This window comes from Bos grunniens, chromosome 8 (assembly GCF_055505025.1).
Source record: "Bos grunniens cultivar Pamir isolate PY7600 chromosome 8, Bosgru_T2T1.0, whole genome shotgun sequence".
Taxonomy (NCBI): Eukaryota; Metazoa; Chordata; class Mammalia; order Artiodactyla; family Bovidae; genus Bos; species Bos grunniens.
In genome coordinates, this window is record NC_141172.1 from 82,299,212 (window position 1) to 82,321,157 (window position 21,946).

Genomic DNA, 21,946 nt, shown 5'->3' on the forward strand with positions numbered 1-21,946 from the left:
TAGGATGGCTGGATGGCATCAACAATGCAATGGACAGAAACTTGGGCAAACTTCGGGAGATAGTGAGGGACAGGGAAGTCTGGCATGCTGCAATCCATGGGTTCACAAAGAGTCAGACACAGCTGGGCAACTGAACAGCAGCATACACCTATCAATAAAATCAGAGATAAAAGAGACGTTACAACCAATATCACAGAAATACAAACACTCATAAGAAACTGCTGTAGACAATTATGTGCCAACAGATTGGACAACCTGGAAAAAAATGTGTAAATTCCTAGAAACATACAGTCTTCAAAGACTGAATCAGGAAGAAATAAAATATCTGAACTGACTGATTGCTATAATGAAATTGAATCAGTAGTCAAAAAACTCTTAACAAACAAAAGTCCAGAATCAGATGGCTTCACAGAGGAATTCTATCAAGTATTTAAAGAACCAGTTGGGATTTTCCTGGATGTCCAGTGGTTAGGACTTCATGCTTCCACCACAGGGGGCCCAGGTTTGATCTCTGGTTGGGGAACTAAGATCCCATAAGTCAAGTGGCTTGGCCAAACAAAGAACAAATAATCCCTAGTCTTGTCCAACTATTCCAAAAATATTGAAGCAAAAGAAACACTTTCAAACTCATTTTACAAGGCCAGCATTAACCCTGATACCAAAACCAGACAAAGGTATCACACAAAAAAGAAAATCACAAGGCAGTGATACCTGATGAGATCTAAAAATCTTCAACAAATATTAGCACATGGAATTCAATAATAGTTGAAAGGATTAAACACCATGATGAAGTAAGATTTATCCCAGGGATGCAAGTAGGAGTCAATACCCACAAATCAATCAATGCGATAGATCACATTAACACATTGAAGAAGAAAAATCGTATGATCAACTCAATAGATGCAGAAAAAGATTTTGACAAAATTCAATGTCTGTTTATCATAAAAACCTTCAATAAAGTGGTTATAGAGGGAATGTAACATAATAAAGGCCATATATGAAAAACCAACAGCCAATAATATACTCAGTGATAAAAAGCTTAAAACTTTTCCTCTAAGGTTAGGAACAAAACAAGGACACCCACTCTTACCAGTTGTATTCAACATGGTGCAGTGATTCCTGGCCACAGTAATCGGGTAAGAAAAATAAATAAAAGGCATCCAAATAGGAACAGAAGAAGCAAAACTGTCGCTATTTGCAGATATCATGATTCTATATATAGAAAACCCTGAAGAGACTACCAGAAAACTGTAAGAACTAATAAATGAATTCAGTAAAGTTGCAGAATGCTTCCCTGGTGGCTCAGAGGTAAAGAATCTGCCTGCCAAGCAGGAGATGCAGGTTGGATCCCTGGGTTGAGAAAATCCCCTGAGGGAGGAAATAGCAACCCACTCCAGTATTCTTGCCTGGAAAATCCCATGCACAGAGGAGCCCGGTGAGCTTACAGTCCATGGGGCTGCAAAGAGTTGGACATGACTTAGAAACTAAACAACAACAACAAGGTTGCAGGAGACAGTATTATCACACAGAAGTCTGCTGCATTTCTATACACAAATAATGTGCTACCAGAGAAATTAAGTAAACAATTTCTTTTACAACTACATCAGAAAGAATAAAATAGTTGCTGCTGCTGCTGCTGCTAAGTCATTTCAGTCGTGTCCGACTCTGTGCGACCCCATAGACAGCAGCCCACTAGGCTCCCCCGTCCCTGGGATTCTCCAGGCAAGAACACTGGAGTGGGTTGCCATTTCTGTCTCCAATGCAGGAAAGTGAAAAGTGGAACTGAAGTTGCTCAGTCGTGTCCAACTCTTAGCGACCCCATGGACTGCAGCCCACCAGGCTCCTCCGTCCATGGGATTTTCCAGGCAAGAGTACTGGAGTGGGTTGCCATTGCCTTCTCCGGGGTACAATGGTTAGAAATAATTTAACCAAGGAGGTAAATCACATATTCACTGAAAACTATAACACAAATAGAAATTGAACACTAATAAATGGAAAAGTACACCACACTAATGAAAGAATTAAGATTGTTAAAATGTCCGTATAGCCCAAAGTAATCTTCATGTTCAGTACAATCACTGTCAAAATACCCATTGCATTTTTCACAGAACAGATAGTCCCAAAATTTGTATGGAACCACAGAAGACCCCAGATAGCCAAAGAGAGCTTGAGAATGTACAAGGCTAGAGTTCGTCTTGCTTCCTGATTTCAGAATCAAATTTGTGTGGTATACAAAGCCATAATAGTCAAAAAGTATGGTACTGGTAAGAAACCAGACACATGGATCAGTGGAATAGAATACAGAGCCCATAAATAAACCCACATTTATATGGTCAACTAATCTATCATAAAGCAGCCAGAATATTCAGATCAGATCAGTCACTCAGTCGTTTCTGACTCTTTGCGACCCCATGAATCGCAGCACGCCAGGCCTCCCTGTCCATCACCAACTCCCGGAGTTCACTCAGACTCACGTCCATCGAGTCAGTGATGCCATCCAGCCATCTCATCCTCTGTCATCCCCTTCTCCCCTTGCCCCCAATCCCTCCCAGCATCAGAGTCTTTTCCAATGAGTCAACTCTTCGCATGAGGTGGCCAAAGTACTGGAGTTTCAGCTTTAGCATCATTCCTTCCAAAGAAATCCCAGGGCTGATCTCCTTCAGAATGGACTGGTTGGATCTCCTTGCAGTCCAAGGGACTCTCAAGAGTCTTCTCCAACACCACAGTTCAAAAGCATCAATTCTTTGGCACTCAGCCTTCTTCACAGTCCAACTCTCACATCCATACATGACCACAGAAAAAACCATAGCCTTGACTAGACGAACCTTTGTTGGCAAAGTTATGTCTCTGCTTTTGAATATGCTATCTATGTTGGTCATAACTTTCCTTCCAAGGAGTAAGTGTCTTTTAATTTCATGGCTGCAGTCACCATCTGTAGTGATTTTGGACCCCAGAAAAATAAACTCTTGACACTGTTTCCCCATCTATTTCCCATGAAGTGGTGGGACCAGATGCCATGATCTTTGTTTTCTGAATGTTGAGCTTTAAGCCAACTGTTTCACTCTCCACTTTCACTTTCATCAAGAGACTTTTTAGTTCCTCTTCACTTTCTGCCATAAGGGTGGTGTCATCTGCATATCTGAGGTGATTGATATTTCTCCCGGCAATCTTGATTCCAGTTTGTGTTTCTTCCAGTCCAGCGTTTCTCATGATGTACTCTGCGTATAAGTTAAATAAACAGGGTGACAATATACAGCCTTGACGAACTCCCTTTACTATTTGGAACAGTCTGTTGTTCCATGTCCAGTTCTAACTTGCTTCCTGACCTGCATACAAATTTCTCAAGAGGCAGATCAGGTGGTCTGGTATTCCCATCTCTTTCAGAATTTTCCACAGTTTATTGTGATCCACACCGTCAAAGGCTTTGGCATAGTCAATAAAGCAGAAATAGATGCTTTTCTGGAACTCTCTTGCTTTTTCCATGATCCAGCAGATGTTGGCAATTTGATCTCTGGTTCCTCTGCCTTTTCTAAAACCAGCTTGAACATCAGGAAGTTCAAGGTTCACGTATTGCTGAAGCCTGGCTTGGAGAATTTTGAGCATTACTTTACTAGCGTGTGAGATGAGTGCAATTGTGCGGTAGTTTGAGCATTCTTTGGCATTGCCTTTCTTTGGGATTGGAATGAAAACTGACCTTTTCCAGTCCTGTGGCCACTGCTGAGTTTTCCAAATTTGCTGGCATATTGAGTGCAGCACTTTCACAGCATCATCTTTCAGGATTTGGAATAGCTCAACTGGAATTCCATCACCTCCACTAGCTTTGTTCGTAGTGATGCTTTCTAAGGCCCACTTGACTTCACATTCCAGGATGTCTGGCTCTAGGTGAGTGATCACACCATCGTGATTATCTGGGTTGTGAAGATATTTTTTGTACAATTCTTCTGTGTATTCTTGCCATCTCTTCTTAATATCTTTTGCTTCTGTTAGGTCCATACCATTTCTGTCCTTTATCGAGCCCATCTTTGCATGAAATGTTCCTTTGGTACCTCTGATTTTCTTGAAGAGATCTCTAGTCTTTCCCATTCTGTTGTTTTCCTCTATTTCTTTGCATTGATCGCTGAAGAAGGCTTTCTTATCTCTTCTTGCTGTTCTTTGGAACTCTGCATTCACGTGTTTATATCTTTCCTTTTCTCCTTGCTTTTCACTTCTCTTCTTTTCACAGCTATTTGTAAGGCCTCCCCAGACAGCCATTTTGGTTTTTTGCATTTCTTTTTCCATGGGGATGGTCTTGATCCCTGTCATTGGAACCTCATTCCATAGTTCATCAGGCACTCTATCTATCAGATCTAGGCCCTTAAATCTATTTCTCACTTCCACTGTATAATCAGAAGGGATTTGATTTAGGTCATACCTGAATAGTCTAGTGGTTTTCCCTACTTTCTTCAATTTAAGTCTGAGTTTGGCAATAAGGAGTTCATGATCTGAGCCACAGTCAGCTCCTGGTCTTGTTTTTGCTGACTGTATAGAGCTTCTCCATCTTTGGCTGCAAAGAATATAATCAATCTGATTTCGGTGTTGACCATCTGGTGAAGTCCATGTATAGAGTCTTTTCTTGTATTGTTGGAAGAGGGTGTTTGTTATGACCAGTGCATTTTCTTGGCAAAACTCTATTAGTCTTTGCCCTGCTTCATTGCGTATTCCAAGGCCAAATTTGCCTGTTACTCCAGGGTTTTCTTGACTTCCTACTTTTGCATTCCAGTCCCCTATAATGAAAAGGACATCTTTTTTGGGTGTTAGTTCTAAAAGGTCTTGTAGGTCTTCATAGAACCGTTCAACTTCAGCTTCTTCAGCATTACTGGTTAGGGCATAGACTTGGATTACTGTGATATTGAATGGTTTGCCTTGGAAACGAACAAGAGATCATTCTGTTGTTTTTGAGATTGCATCCAAGTACTGCATTTCGGACTCTCTTGTTGACCATGATGGCCACTCCGTTTCTTCTGAGGGACTCCTGCCCGCAGTAGTAGATATAATGGTCATCTGAGTTAAATTCACCCATTCCGGTCCATTTAGTTCACTGATTCCTAGAATGTCGACATTCACTCTCGCCATCTCTTGTTTGACCACTTCCAATTTGCCTTGATTCATGGACCTGACATTCCAGGTTCCTATGCAATATTGCTCTTTACAGCATCGGACCTTGCTTCTATCACCAGTCACATCCACAGCTGGGTATTGTTTTTGCTTTGGCTCCATCCCTTCATTCTTTCTGGAGTTATTTCTCCACTGATCTCCCATAGCATATTGGGCACCTACTGACCTGGGGAGTTTCTCTTTCAATATCCTATCATTTTGCCTTTTCATACTTTTCATGGAGTTCTCAAGGCAAGAATACTGAAGTGGTTTGCCATTCCCTTCTCCAGTGGGCTACATTCTGTCAGATCTCTCCACCATGACCCGCTGATCTTGGGTTGCCCCACGGGCATGGCTTAGTTTCATTGAGTTAGACAAGGCTGTGGTCCTAGTGTGATTAGACTGACTAGTTTTCTGTGAGTATGGTTTCAGTGTGTTTGCCCTCTGATGCCCTCTTGCAACACCTACCGTCTTACTTGGGTTTCTCTTACCTTGGGCGTGGGGTATCTCTTCACGGCTGCTCCAGCAAAGCACAGCCAGTGCTCCTTACCTTGGACGAGGGGTATCTCCTCATCGCCGCCCTTCCTGACCTTCAACGTGAGATAGCTCCTCTAGGCCCTCCTGCGCCCGCACAGCCGTGGCTCCTTGGACGTGGGGTTGGTCCTCCTGGCCATCGCCCTTGGCCTCGGGCGTGGGGTTGCTCCTCCCGGCCGCCGCCCCTGGCCTTGGGCGTGGGGGCGTGGGGTAGCTCCTCCCACCCACTGCCCCTGGCCTCGGACGCGGGGTAACTCCTCTCATCACCGCTCCTGACCTCGGACGCTGGAAAAAGTCTTTTCAATAAGTGATGTTGGCAAAATTGGACAGATAGATGTAAGAGAGTGAAAGTAGACTCTCTTCTAATGCCAGATACAAAAATAAATGCAATGTGGATTAAACATTTAATGTTAGACCTAAAACCATAAAACTCCTAGAAGAAAATATAAGCAGTGAGCTCTTTGGCATTGATCTTTGTAATGTTTTTGAATCTTTCTGGGCAAGAACAGTAAGAACAAAAATAAACATGTAACTACATCAAACTAAAGAGCTTTGGCACAGTGGAGAAAACTATCAACAAAAGAAAAAGACAGCCTACTGAATGGGAGAAGGTACTGTAAATGGTATGTTCAATAAGGGGTTAATATCCAAAATATATAAGGAAATCATAAAACTCAATATAAAAAAGCCAAATAACCTTAAGAAATCAGCAGAGGTCCCAAATAGATATATTTCCAAAGAAGACATACAGATGGCCAACAGGCCCATGATGAGGTGCTCAACATGACTAATCATCAGGGAAATGCAGATCAAACCAGAAAGATAGCACCTCACACCTGTCAGGGTAACTTTTACCAAAAAAACAAAACAGATAACAGGTGGTGTTGAGGATATGGGGAAAAGGCAACCATTCTGCACTGTTGGTGGGAATCTAAGCTAATACAGTCACTATGAAAACCAGTATGGAGGTTCCTCAAAAAATTAAAAGTACAACTGTCATACAATCTAGCAATTTCACTTTTGGTCATTTATCTGAAGAAAATGAAAAACACTAATTTGAATAGATACATGTATGTTCACTGCAGCAGTATATATGATAACTATGACACAGAAGCAACCTAAGTGTCTATTGATAAATGGATAATGATTATACACACATACATAGATATATATACTTTATGTATATATACATATATATGTATACAATGGAATGTTACTTAGCCATAAAAAGGATGAAATCTTGCCCTTTGTGACAACATGGGTGAATCTACAGTGTATAATCTAAGTGAAGTAAATCTAAGTGAGAAAGACAAGTACTATATGATTTCACTTACATATAATATCTAAAAAATAAAAGGACAAACATAGCAAAACAGACTCAGATACAGAGAACAGGCTAGTGGTTGCCCAAAGGGAAGGAGTAGGGAGAAGGGGTTAAAAGGTACAGGGGATTGAGAGGGTCAAAATAAAGAAGTCATGTGGATACAGTGTACAGCATAGGAATATACTCAAATTTTTAAAAAGGTCTTCCATGTATTTTTCAAATCTAGCTGATCATTTATCTATATTTTTTGGTTTTTATGGTTTCTAGCTTTTATTTGTTTAGTAGTTTTAGTCATTTTTTAAAATATCTTTCTGAATGGCATTTTTACTCTATTTGACTTCTATTTTGGGGGGATGCTAATCCTTCTATTTGTTCTTCCCTCTGGCTCTTGCTTGTGGTAGACGGTTTCTTCACACATTTTGTAATTTTTTATTTTGAGCTTATCTTCAGTGGGGCTCTTTTTCCCTCTGTTCATCCTTAGGAGACTGGTTGTGGGAGTTCTCCATTACTGTGGTTTTACTTTGACTTCTCTGTTAGGTGTCCCACCCAGGGCACGAGAAGTTTTGGATTCCCGTTTTCCTGTGACTGAATTCAAAGAATGGTTTGTTACCTAAATCCTTACATTTGTTACGTAAAGAACTTTACAAAATATAATAAATACATTCATCAGCTGTATTTTTCAAAAGAGATATACTCAGTTTTTGTTTTGTTTTTCTCGTTTTGCAAAAATTTATATTTAATTTCCAGGTGTTGAAAAAAAAGACTTTCAAACTGGCTCGGTTCATCATTTTTGCCAGAATCCTAATTCTTCATTATCTTTTAGTTTATCAACAGCTTGGACTTTGTGTTATGTTAAAGGGAAATTTAGTTTTCTTTTACTCCCCCCTCCCCATTTTTCCAGAGAAGGCGATGGCACCCCACTCCAATACTCTTGCTTGGAAAATCCCATGGACGGAGGAGCCTGGTGGGCTGCAGTCCATGGGATCACAAAGAGTCGGACACGACTGAGCAACTTCACTTTCACTTTTCACTTTCATGCATTGGAGAAGGAAATGGCAACCCACTCCAGTGTTCTTGCCTGGAGAATCCCAGGGACGGCGGGGCCTGGTGGGCTGCCGTCTATGGGGTTGCACAGAGTCGGACACAACTGAAGCGACTTAGCAGCAGCCCCATTTTCCATGTAGTCTTTACTCTTTTATTTTTTGTCTATTAATTAATTTTTAGCCTTAAATAATATACTTTAATCTTTGATTTTTAGTCCAGCAACTTTCTACAGTACCTTCTAAGTATTTGTAATATGTGGTATTAACATTAGCACACATCCACCGTTTCTTCTACTTCTGTCATCTGTCTGTATTGTTGCTAAGTTGCTTCAGTCGTGTCCGACTCTGTGTGACCCCAGAGACGGCAGCCCACCAGGCTCCCCCGTCCCTGGGATTCTCCAGGCAAGAACACTGGAGTGGGTTGCCATTTCCTTCTCCAATGCATGAAAGTGAAAAGTGAAAGTGAAGTCGCTCAGTCGTGTCCGACTCTTCACGACCCCATGGACTGCAGCCTACCAGGCTCCTCCATCCATGAGATTTTCCAGGCAAGAGTACTGGAGTGGGGTGCCATTGCCTTCTCCGTCTGTCTATATTATCTGTCAGCTATTTTAACAAATAACTTTGTATGCCAGAATATATAGAAAATAAATTTTATGTATTTTTGAATATCATAAAATGTCTTTTATGTGATCTCTCATGTAATTGCTTTGGCCAACTGTAGAGAATTTCTTTTTAGATCTCTGTAGGTATTCAGTTCACTTCAGTTGCTCAGTCATGTCCAACTCTTTGTGACCCCATGAACCACAGCACGCCAGGCCTCCCTGTCCATCACCACCTCCCAGAGTTCACCCAAACTCATGTCCATTGAGTCGGTGATGCCATCTAACCATCTCATCCTCTGTCGTCCCCTTCTCCTCCTGCCTTCAATCTTTCCCAACATCAGGGTCTTTTCAAATGAGTCAGCTCTTTACATCAGATGGTCAAAATACTGGAGTTTCAGCTTCAATATCAGTCCTTCCAATGAATATTCAGGACTGATTTCCTTTAGGATGGACTGGTTGGATCTCCTTGCAGTCCAAGGGACTCTCAAGAGTCTTCTCCAACACCACAGTTCAAAAGCATCAATTCTTAAGCGCTCAGCTTTCTTTATAGTCCAACTCTCACATCCATACATGACTACTGGAAAAACCATAGCCTTGACTGGACGGACCTGTGTTGACGAAGTAATGTTTCTGCTCTTTAATATGCTGTCTAGGTTGGTCATAACTTTCCTTCCAAGGAGTAAACGTCTTTTAATTTCGTGGCTGCAATCACCATCTGCAGTGATTTTGGAGCCCCCAAAAATAAAGTCTGACACTGTTTCCACAGTTTCCCCATCTATTTCCCATGAAGTGATGGGATCAGATGCCATGATCTTAGTTTTCTGAATGTTGAGCTTTAAGCCAACTTTTTCACTCTCCTCTTTCACTTTCATCAAGAGGCTCTTTGGTTCTTCAACATTGTTTTCTGGTATTTCGTATTTCTGAAATTTTGTCTAATACCAATCAACCAGTTGTAATCTGAAATTTCACAATGATATCTGAGTCTTTTACAAATTAATTAAAAATTAAATTAATTAATTTTTTTTGGTTGTGCTGGGTCTTTTGGTTGCTGCATGGGCCTTCTCTAGTTGCAGCATGAGGAGCTACTCTTCATTGTGGTACATGGGCTTCTCATTGCAGTGGCTTCTTTTGTTGCGGAGCACAAACTCTAGGCACATGGGCTCTGTAGTTGCAGTGTGCAGACCCCAGGATGCACAGGCTTCAGAGCTGTGGAGTGTGGCTCAGTAGTTGTGATGCATGGGCTTAGTTGCTCTGCAGCACGTGAAATCTTCCCGGACGAGGGATGGAACCCATGTCCCCTGCATTGACAGGCAGATTCTTACCTACTGTACCACCAGGGAAGTCTGATATTTGAGTCTTGATGTGAGTTTTTGTTCATTTATTTTGCTGGGTGTAATCTGAAGGCTTGTATTTCTGAACTCTGGAAAATTCTCTTTGATTATTTCTTTGACAGTGGCTTCTCTTCAGTTTTTTCTAGTGTCTCTCCTGGTCACTAAGTTATTTGATTTTAGTGTTCCTACAATGATTCTTTTTTGGGGGAGGACAGAGTTGCACTGCATAGCTTGCAGAATCTTAGTTCCCCAACCAGGGATAAACACAGGCCCTTAGCAGTGAAAGATCAGAGTCCTAACCACTGGACCACCAGGGAATTCCCCTAGAATGATTCTTTAAACCTGTGAACTTTGATCTCTTACTTTGTGTTTTTATCTTTCTTGGCTCTATGTCTGAAAAAAAAAAAATGGCATTTTCCAATCTTATTATTTTATTTTAAATAACTAATTTTTTGTCTTTTAAATTATGTATTTATTTTTTTGAACTCTCATTCTGTGAATCTTTATTCTGGAATGTCAATACCTTAAAGCTTAGCTTTCCATAATCATCTCATTCAGTTCATCAGAGGAGAGTTTTCTGGCGTTTTTCCTTGGGTTGGAATTTTTATTGGAATCACTGAATTTATAAACAACTTTGTAGAAAAATGACATATTAACACTTTTGAACCTTCCTATCTATGAGCATGGTATTGGTTAAATATATTTAGGCTTCTCAGTAAAAGAATAGTTTATTCGACCTTTTAAAATAAATATTTGTTTGGCTGTGTCAGGTCTTTGTTGTGGCATGCAGTATCTTCGATCTTCATTATGGCATGCAGGATTTTTATAATAGTTAATACATAACAATAAAATTTAATTCATTGATGGCATTTTTTGTGTAACATTAAGATACGGTTAAATATAATTTTTATATATTTTTTATACAAAATAGAATGTGAAAGACCTAAGGAATGAATAGCCTGCATGTTGATTATTTGTCTTAATACCATTTCTCAGGTTGAAAAGAGCTGTATTCTTTTTGTATTTTATTGCCTAAGGACTAAGCTTTTGCGCTTAGCCATATGAGAGGAGTGACAGGTGTGAAAAGTTTGCAGTTCTGAATTGTATTATCATCAAATAGAGAATCATCTTGTCTCTAGAGATAGAGTTTAGAGGTTATTTTTTTTTTTTAAAGAAATATTGCCTCTGAATTAACTTGGACAGTCTTCAAAGTATCTTTGAAGATTGTTACCTCAACTAGTGGTAACCTTCCTGTGGCTTATTTAGGACATCGGAGGTAAATTCATGTCACAACTTGCTGAACAGTTGACTAGACTTATTTTTGGTGTTAAGTGTTAGAAAATATTTCTTACTCTCCAATTTTATTTTAATCATAACTAGTTGATTTTTCACACAATAGTCTAATTATGTAATCTTATGAACCTTGATTTTTCAAAAATTTCCCCATCACGATAGTAGACAGGTAAACTTCTGACTTTTCTTCTAGTTATTTGTTATCTAAATCACCTACTCCCCTAATTTACTTATTTTTAGAATTTTTTCCAAACCTTACTGTTTATCTCACCTCATTCCTTTCTTTGAGTTTAAGTCTCCGTGATACCTTTTTGCTATTGCCTCTAATAAGTTATTTTCCAAAGGAGCTAATTCAATTTCTATTGAATATTGAACTTTAAGTCAGGATACCTGGGTTTGAATCCAGACACTAGCCACTTCAATGACTTTTAAGCAAGTAAATTAATATTCCTGATTCTCAATTTCCTCATCTGTAAAAATGAGAACAATAGCTCATAGAACTGTGTTGAGGATGAAAGTATAGGATAAATGAAAATTTCTAGCACCATTTCTGGCATATAATAGATGCTGTATAAATATTAATTTCTTTCTATTTTGATAGAAACTGCATAAGAGAAGACTGTTAACATTTTCTCTCCCTGGATGAATAGTATCTAGTATAAAGATTCCGAAAAGGGAGAAATAGCAAGAGAAAAACTTCAGTGAAAGGCTTTAAAAGTTGAGATTAGAAAAGCGTAGAATATAAAGAAAACTGATTTTATGCTTGGATTTTAAGTTTTACTTTTTAAAAATACAAAATTTATGATCATTATATAATAAAATAATTGCTAAATATAGGGTATTTAGACACAGAAAGTTCAAAATATGAGAGGATAACAGTATTTGGTAAAATCTAAAAAGCTGTGTAGGCAGCTGAAATCTTTAAATCAGTAGACAAACATTTTATTATTCAGTTTTGCTAGGTATATTTAGAAAAAAAAACTTTATAAATAACTTCATTCCAGAATGAATTATTTGTCTTCTGATATGTTTTGGCTGGTAGAAAAATGAATTTGTCAGATCCATTAAACAATTTCTTATTTTTAAAACTGTCAAAATATGCATATATCTTTTGTGGCTTCTTTTCACTGTATATTTTAACCAGAGGTCAAATTAAATGAAGACAGAACTTTGACTCTCCAAAAATTGAGAAGTTTTAAATAGAGGAGTGGCATACTTAGTTTTCTCTGCGTGTGTGCTCAGTAGCTCAGTCATGTCCGGCTGTTTGTGACCCCACGGACTGTAGCCCACTAGGCTCCTCTGTCCATGGGATTTTTCCAGGCAAGAATACTAGAGTGGGTTGTCATTTCTTCCTCCAGGGGATCTTCTTGATCCAGGGATCAAACCTGCATTTCCAGTGTCTCCTGCATTGTCAGGCAGATTCTTTAACACTAGGCCACCTGGAAAGCCTCTAGTTTTCTACATTCTGTATTTAAAATTATTTTATGTAATGTGGGAATGGATCTGAGGTCAAAGGTAAGGGAAGACTGGAGGCCACTGAAGTAATACATACAGGTATGATATCAACGTTTGAAATAGGGGAAGGGAAAATAGAAATGAAGAAGGGACTCTTGATTAAAAAAAAAAAATTTTTTTTTGAGGTAAATTTGATAGACTGGATATTGGTTGGCTTTTTTAGTTGTTTTATCTTGCTTCTAAGTCTGTTGGTGACAGATTCTATTAATTTTCCTTAGTCTGACAATATCATGATTTCCCTTTTATTCCTGAAGGGTGTTTTTACTGTATATAGAATTTTGTGTTGACAGTTCTTTTAGCACTTGAAAAATGTACTGCTTCCTCTGGCCACCTTGGTTTCTAATGAGAAATCTACTGTTATTTGAACTTATGTTCCCTTAAAAGTAATATGTTGATACGATTTCTCTCTGACTGCTTATAAGAGTTTGTCTTCTGTTTGCGGAAGTTTAATAACTTCAATATGCAGATGACACCACCCTTATGGCAGAAAGTGAAGAGGAACTAAAGAGCCTCTTGATGAAATTGAAAGAGGAGAGGGAAAAAGTTAGCTTAAAGCTCAACATTCAGAAAACGAAGATCATGGCATCTGGTCCCATCACTTCATGTGCAATAGATGGGGAAACAGTGGAAACAGTGTCAGACTTTATTTTTGGGGGCTCCAAAATCACTGCAGATGGTGATTGGAGCCATGAAATTAAAACATGCTTACTCCTTGGAAGGAAAATTATGACCAACCTAGATAGCATATTGAAAAGCAGAGACATTACTTTGCCAACAAAGGTCCGTCTAGTCAAGGCTATGGTTTTTCCTGTGGTCATGTATGGATGTGAGAGTTGGACTGTGAAGAAAGCTGAATGCCGAAGAATTGATGCTTTTGAACTGTGGGGTTGGAGAAGACTCTTGAGAGTCCTTTGGACTGCAAGGAAATCCAACCAGTCCATCCTAAAGGAGATCAGTCCTGGGTGTTCATTGGAAGGACTGATGCTAAAGCTGAAACTCCAATACTCTGGCCACTTCATGTGAAGAGTTGATTCATTGGAAAAGACCTGATGCTGGGAGGGATTGAGGGCAGGAGGAGAAGGGGACGATAGAGGATGGGATGGCTGGATGGCATCACTGACACAATGGACACGAGTCTGAGTGAACTCCGGGAGTTGGTTATGGACAGGGAGGCCTGGCATGCTGCAATTCATGGGGTCGCAGAGTCGGACACAACTGAGCGACTGAACTGAACTGAACTGAATTACACTATATCTAAACATAGTTTTCTTTGGGTTTATCATTTTGGAGTTCATGCAGTTTTTGCATTCTATAGGTTTATCTTTTTCCCCAAATTTGGGAAGTTTTCAGCTATATTTCTTTCAGTACCTTTTCATTCAGTGTCACTCTCTCTTTTCTCTTGATACAAGTATTAGCTGTTTTATGTCTGTCTCTCAGGCCTCTAAGACTTTTTTTTTTTTCCTGGGCATTTTCTTTCTGTTGTGTAGATTGGGCAAATAATATTGACCTGCTCCTATGTTTATTGATTCTGTTGTCTGTCATCCAACCAGCAAGTTTTGTTATTCAGTTATTTTTCAGTTCTAAAATTTTTTGTTTGGTATCCTCTCTTTCTTTGCTGAGACTTAATATTTTTAATTTGTTTCAAGCATATTTCAAGCATTTTTGAAGCATTTTTATTGTGGCTGCATTTAAATCCTTGTCATAATTCGAACATCTGATTCTTTGCAGTGTTATCCATGTTAATTGTCTTTTCTCATAGAAATTGAGATTTTCCTAGATATTGATAAGAGTAGTAATTTTTTATTGTATATTCGATGTTTTGAGTATTATGTTATGAGACTGTGTATCTTATGTATAACTTCTATTTTAGCCAGACACCATGCCAGACACATTAGGTAGAAATCCATGTCTCTTGCTTGGCCTATGTTGATATCCTGAGATTGAGGCACTTTATTGCTATTTCTGCATGGTTTTCCCCACACTACAGAGGGGACCTTGGTTATAGCTTGGCACAAGTCAAAAGTTCCAGCTCCTTTATCAGTCTTCCCAGACACCGCCTGAATGAGAATGAGAGGCACCTCTTTACTGTCAGGCAAAGATGGAAATTTAGTCTCCCCACTCAGTCTTGGATGACCAAGTTAGGGTTAGGGCTACAGATTTTTTTTTTTCTATTGTGTTTGCAATAATAGACTGGTTATTGTTTTCATTTTTCTGTCTTAAAACTCTATGCCTTTCCTGGTTCTTTGCCTAAAGGAAGAGGCTTTTCTTAGGTTTCTTTCTTTTTTTTTTTTTTGGTCTGTGACTGTTTGCTGGCTTCTCCCAGGGAACTTCCCAGGTGACTCAGACAGTAAAGAATCTGCCTGCAATGCAAGAGACCCAGGTTCGATCCCTGGGTTGAGATTTCCCTGGAGAAGGGCATGGAAACCCATTCTGGTATTCCAGTCTGGAATATATTAGGCAAAAATACAGCCAGGAAACTCACTGCCATGTCGTACCTCTTGTGGTCTGTAACCAATCTGTGTTCCCTCCAGCTTTCATAATCTTGTGTTTCATTTTATATGTAATGCCCAGGGTTTTCAGCTGCACTTAGAGGAATAAAGACAAGTACATTTTTTAAGTGTGTATATTTGTTTAGCTAGAGTATATTAGCAGTTTTTAAAAGTTATGTTAGGAAAATCCTAAATAATAGTATTTAAGTATCCAAAAAATGTAAAAACCAGCATAGCCTACTTAAATGAGCTCTAATGCTCAAATTTCTTAGAGATATTCTGTTACGCTTGTTGTTCAGTCACTAAGTCATATCCAACTCTTTGCAACCCCATGGACTGCAGCACGCCAGGCTCTCCTGTCCTTCACTGTCTCCCAGAGTTTGCTAAGATGCATGTGCATTGAGTCAGTGATGGTCTCTAAACATCTCATCCTCTGCTTCCCCCTTCTTTTGCCTTCAATCTTTCCCAGAATCAGGATCTTTTCCAGTGAGTCATCTCTTTGCATCAGGTGGCCAAAGTATTGGCGCTTCTACTTCAGAATCAGTCCTTCCAATGAATATTCAGGGTTGATTTCCTTTAGGATTGACTGATCAGATCTTATAGTCCAAGGACTCTCAAGAGTCTTCTCAGTGCCACAATTCGAAAGCATCAGTTCTTTGGTGCTCAGCCTTCTTTATGCTCCAGCTCTCATATCCGTACATGACTACTGGAAAAACTATAGCTTTGACTATACGGACCTTTGCTGGCAAAGTGATTTTGTTGCTTTTTAATATACTGTCTGGGTCTGTTATAGCTTTCCTTCCAAGGAGCAAGCGTCTTCTAATTTCATGGTTGCAGTCACTGGCCGTAGTGATTTTGGAGCCCAAGAAAAGAAACTTTGTCACTGCTTCCACTTTTTCCCCTTCTGTTTGCTATATAGTGATGGGACCATATGCTGTGATCTTAGTATTTGAATGATGAGTTTTAAGCCAGATTTTTCACTCTCCTCTTTCACCCTCAAAAAAAGGCTCTTTAGTTCCGCTTCACTTTATGCCATTAGAGTGGTATCATCTGCATATGTGAGGTTGTTGATGTTTCTCCTGGCAGTCTTGATTCCACCTTGAGCTTCATCCAGCCCAGCATTTCATATGAGGTGATCTGCATAGAAGTTAAGTAAGCAGGGTGAGAATACAGAGCTTTGTCATACTCCTTTCCCAGTCTTGAACCAGTCCGTTGTTCCATGGCTGGTTCTAACTGTTCCTTCTTGACCTGCATACAGGTTTCTCAGGAGATAGGTAAGGTGGTCTGGTATTCCCATCTCTAAGAATTTCCATTGTTTGCTGTGATCCACACAGTCAAAGGCTTTAGCATAGTCACTGAAGCACAGATTGATGTTTTTCTGGATTTCCCTTACTTTCTCTATGATCCAACAAATGTTAGCAATTTGGTCTCTGGTTCCTCTGCCTTTTCTAAACCCAGCTTGTACATCCAGAAGTTCTCAGTTCATGTACTGCTGAAGCCTAGCTTGTAGGATTTTAAGCATAAGCTTGCTTTTCTGGATTTCCCTTACTTTCTCTATGATCCAACAAATGTTAGCAATTTGGTCTCTGGTTCCTCTCCCTTTTCTAAACCCAGCTTGTACATCTGGAAGTTCTCAGTTCATGTACTGCTGAAGCCTAGCTTGTAGGATTTTGAGCATAAGCTTGCTAGCATGTGAACTGAGTGCAGTTATATGGTAGTTTGAACATTCGTTGGCATTGCCCTTCTTTGAGATTGAAATGAAACCTGACCTTTTCCAGTCCTGTGGGCCCTGCTGAGTATTCCAAATTTGCTAACATATTGAGTGTAGCATTTTAACACCATCATCTTTTAGGATTTGAAATAGCTCAGCTATAATTCCATTACCTCCACTAGCTTTGTTCTTAGTAATGCTTCCTAAGGCCCACTGGACTTCACACTCCAGGATGTCTGGCTCTAGGTGAGTGACCATACCTTCATGGTTTTCTGGGTCATTAAGATCTTTTTTGTGTAGTTCTCTGTGTTCTTGCCACCTCTTCTTAATCTCTTCTGAAATAATAAGTCAGGTCCTTACTATTTCTGTCCTTTATCCTGTCCATTCTTACATGAAATGTACCCTTGGTATCTCCAGTTTTCTTGAAGAGATCTCTAATCTTTCTCATTCTTTGTTTTCTTCTATTTGTTTGCATTGTCCATTTGAGAAGGCCTTCTTATCTCTCCTTGCTCTTCTCTGGAACTCTGCATTCACTTGAGTGTATCTTTCCCTTTCTCCTTTGCCTTTCCCTTCTTTTCTCATCTATTTGTAAAGCCTCCTCAGACAACCATTTTGCCTTCTTGTATTACTTTTTCTTTGGGATGGTTTTGATCACTGCCTCCTATACAATGTTATGATCCTCTGTCCATAGTCCTTCAGGAGTATTCTAGAGTGGTACCAAAAAAAAAAAAAAAAATGTTCCATAGTAATTTTCCTTGTGGCATATTTGTGTTTTAATTACCTTTCTTTTATAATGTAATACTGTATTTATTTTGTTATAGAAACCTGGCATCATTGAGTTACAGAGCAAAATTTATTTTTACTGTTTTATTGTGCTATTTTTTTTAATTTACTCCAGGGCTGGTGGACTAGGCCTTAATTTTGTTGGTGCCAATGTGGTTGTATTATTTGATCCTACGTGGAATCCAGCCAATGATCTTCAAGCAATTGACAGGTAATGGTGACAAAATTTGATGTGACCTGTAAATGCTTTAATCTAAAAATGCTTCTGAAATTTTTAGGTTGCCTATAATGTGACTGTGATTAGAAGATAAGGAAAACATTGTAAAATTTTTTTTAATTTTTATTTAAGATAACCCTGAACTTTTAAATCCAAATGGCAGGCTGTTAGTCATTTATTTCCCCTCCATCTCAAAATCTCATTATTGTGACAAGATTAATTTAGAAGAGAGACTAAATCCTTATTCCTGGAGGAAAGTCGAAAAGGCCACTACTAGTAGATCAGAAGTTTTAAGAAACTCATGAAAGGATTTTTATGATGAAGGGACCAGCAGAGAAAAGCCACAATCCAGAGTCAACAGGAGAGCATAGAGAATTTTCAAGCATGGGATCAGCAACTTCAGGACATGAGAGTAGACCAGAGTACATCATTCCAGGAAATTAATGTGCTGACTCTAAAACAGATTCCTGTCCCATACTTTGTACATAAAGAGGGATTGACATGTGCTCCTTGATCAAAACTGAAAAAATCATTTCATAAATTTTATAAGTAAGTGGGAAATCAGACTGGCAAAATATTCTTACAGTGGTTGTTTGCACCAGATCATAAAGCATGGAAACCCAGCTTTCTTAAACAGTCCATTTCATCATTGTCTGAAGGTTTTCTGAATACAATTCTTTTACCTCCTTAGTTAAATCTATTTTAGATATTTTATTCTTTTTGATACAATTGTAAATGGGATTTTATTATTTCTCTAATAGAGCATTGTTAATGTATAGAATGCAACAGACTTCTGTATATTAATTTTGTATTCTGCAGCTTTACCAGATTCATTGATGAGCTCTCATATTTTTTTTTTCTTGCATCTTTAGGATTTTCTGTATATAGTGTCATCATCTAGAAACACTGAGCTTTACTTCTTCCCCTTTAGCTTGGGTATGAGAATATTGTTAGCTGTGGGCTTATCATATATGGCCTTTTTTATGTTGGGGCATGTTCCCTCTAGTTTCAGTTTATTGAGTTTTTTTTTATCATAAATGGATATTAAATTTTATTGAAAGCTTTTTCCACATTTATTAAGATAATATAAAAAAAAAGATAATATAATTTTTATTCTTCTGTATGTTAACATGGTATATCACATCAATTGATTTGCAGATATTGAATCCCTTGCATCTCTGGGATAAATCTCACTTGATCATGACATATGATCCTTTTAACGTGTTGTTGAATTCAGTTTGCTACATTTTGTTAAGGATTTTTGCTTCTGTGTTCATCAGTGATATTACCTGTGATTTTTATATCTTTTTCTGGTTTTGGTATTAGGGCTATGCTGACCTCATAGAATGAGTTCAAAATGAAAGTAGTTTGAGAAAGATGGTGTTAACTCTTCTCTGAATGTTGAATTCATCTGTGAAGCTGTCTGGTCCTAGACTTCTTTGTTGTTGGTAGTTTTTTGATTACCAATTCAATATTGTTACTACTAATTAGTCTGTTCAAATTTTCTATTTGTTCATGGTTCAGTCTTGAGATTCGTTTCTACTAATTTGTTTATTTATTAGCTATTCACTTTATTGGTGTATAATTGTGAGTAATCTTTTATGATCCTTTGTATTTCTGTGATGTCAGTTGTGACTTTTCCATTTTCATTTCTGATTTTATTGATTTTAGTTTTCTCTCTTTTTTTCCTTGAAGAATCTGGCTAAATCAATTCTTGTTACCTTTTGAAGAACCAGCTCCTAGTTTCATTGATCTGTTCAAATTTTTTAGTCTCTGTGTCATTTATTTCTGCTCTGATGTTCATTTCTTTCCTTCGCTAACTTTCAGTTTTGTTCTTTCTCTAGTTCCTTGAGGTGTAAGTTAAGTTTAGTTTGTTCATTTGGGTTTTTTCCTCGTTTCCCTTGTTTCTTGAGGGAGGCTTGTAATGGTATAAGCCATGAAACTGCTCTTACTGAGTCCCATACATTTTGGATCATTGTGTTTCCATTTTCATTTGTCTGCAGGTATATTTTTATTTGTTCATTGATTTCTTCAGTGATTCATTGTTTTTTAATAATGTATTGTTTAAACTCACATATTTGTGTTTTTGCAGATTTGTTTTTAACTGGTTGATTTCTCGTCTCTATAGTTATGGTCAGAAAAAGATGCTTGATATGATTCCCATCTTAAATTTACTAAATTTACTTGTTTTGTTGCCTAACATATGGTCTGTCCTGGACAGTGTTCCATGTGAACTTGAAAAAAAGGTCATTCTTCTGCTTCTGGATGAAATATTTTATCTTTATCTATTTAGTCCATCTGGTATAACATATTAAGACCAGTGTTTCCTAATTCATTTTCTCTCGGGATGTTCACTAACCCCAGGAATGTCAGTGGGGTGTTAAGTTTCCTACTATTAATGGTGTTACTATCCGTCTCTCCTTTTCTATCTGTTAATATTTGCTTTATATATGTAGGTGCTCCTTTGCCAGATGAATATGTATTTACAATTGTTATACATCCTTCTTGAATTGATCCCTTGATCACTATGTACTGTCTTTGTCACTTGTGCAATCTTTGTTTTAAAGTCTATTTTTTCTGGTGTGTGTTGCTACCCCAGTTTTCTTTTCCTTTGCATTTGGGAGGAATATCTTTTCCCATCTCCTCAGTTTCAGTCTGTGTGTCTATAACTCAAGAGTGAGCTTCTTGTCGGTAGCATATAGATGGCTCTTGTTTTTGTATCTGTTCAGCCACTCTGTGTCTTTTGATTGCAGCATTTAGTCCATGTACTTTTAATGTAGTTACTGATAGATATGTTCTCCTTTACATTTTCTTGTTTTGTGGTTGTTTCTGTAGTTCTTTTTTATTCCTTTCTTCTTTTGTTATCTTCTTTGTGATTTGATAGGTATATTTTGTGTTATGTTGGTATTCCTTTCTCTTTTTTCCATATGTTTAGATTTTTGGTTTGTGGCTACTATAAGATTTAATATAGCACTCTATTTACGGGGCTTCCCTGATGGCTCAGTGGTAAAGAATTCGCCTGCCAAGGCAGGAGACATGGGTTCGATCCCTGGGTCAAGAAGATTCCTTGGAAGAGGAAATGGCAACCCGCTGCAGTATTCTTGCCTGGGAAATCCCATGGAGAGAGGGGAGCCGGGTAGGCTACAGTCAAAGTCAGACATGACTTAGCGACTAAACAACAACTGTCTTTGTACATGATTATTTTAAGTTGCTGATCTTTTAAGTTCACACACACTTAACAACCCTAAATTTTTACTCTTCCCCCCCCAGAATGTTTATTATTTTTTACATCCTATTTTATATCTTTTTGTTTTGTGTATCCCTTAACTACTTTTATGGATATACATAATTTTACTATTTTTGTCTTTTAACCTTCCTACTAGCTTTATACATGGTTGATTTACTGCCTTTACTATATATTTGCCTTTACCAGTGAGATTTTTTCCTTCCATAATTTTCATGGATCTAGTTGTGGCCTTTTCTTTTTCACAGAGAAAAGTCTCTGTAACATTTCTTATAATTTGGTTTGGTGGCACAGAACTCTTGGCTTCTACTTACCTGTGAAACTTTTGATCTCTCCAGATCTATGTGAAACTTTGCTGATTAGAATATTCTTGTTTGTAGGCTTTTCCCTTCCGTCACTTTAGGTATGTTGTGTCACTCCCTTCTGGCCTGCAGTTTCTCCACATAGCTCATAGAGTTATGGATTTGTCTTTGTATATAACTTGTTGCTTTTCCTTTTTCTCTTTCTCTTTAATTTTTGACATTGTAATTACAACGTTTCTTGGTGTGCTCCTGTTTGGGTTGGTCCTGTTTGAACTTTTTGTACTTTCTGGACCTGAATATCTTTCCTTTTCCAAGTTAGGGAAGTTTTCAGCTATTACATCTTCAAATATGGCCTCTGCCCCTTTGTCTGCAACCCCTATAATGTGAATGTTAGTATGTTTCATGTAGTTTAAGAGGTCTCAAAC

The 21,946-nt window shown here is 38.3% G+C and overlaps 1 protein-coding gene across 4 annotated transcripts in view; it reads left to right on the top strand.

Annotated features, from left to right (window-relative positions):
- The window catches only part of ERCC6L2 (ERCC excision repair 6 like 2), a 157,113-nt gene that overhangs the window by 65,964 nt on the left and 69,203 nt on the right, over nucleotides 1–21,946 (top strand). For 3 of the 4 annotated variants that reach the window (XM_086417014.1, XM_086417012.1, XM_086417016.1), the window contains one exon: nucleotides 17,874–17,969. The exons of the other annotated variant lie outside the window; for it this stretch is intronic. In XM_086417014.1, the coding sequence (XP_086273140.1) occupies nucleotides 17,874–17,969 (96 nt within the window). The remainder of the gene's footprint in view (nucleotides 1–17,873; nucleotides 17,970–21,946) is intronic. 4 annotated transcript variants of the gene reach the window in all.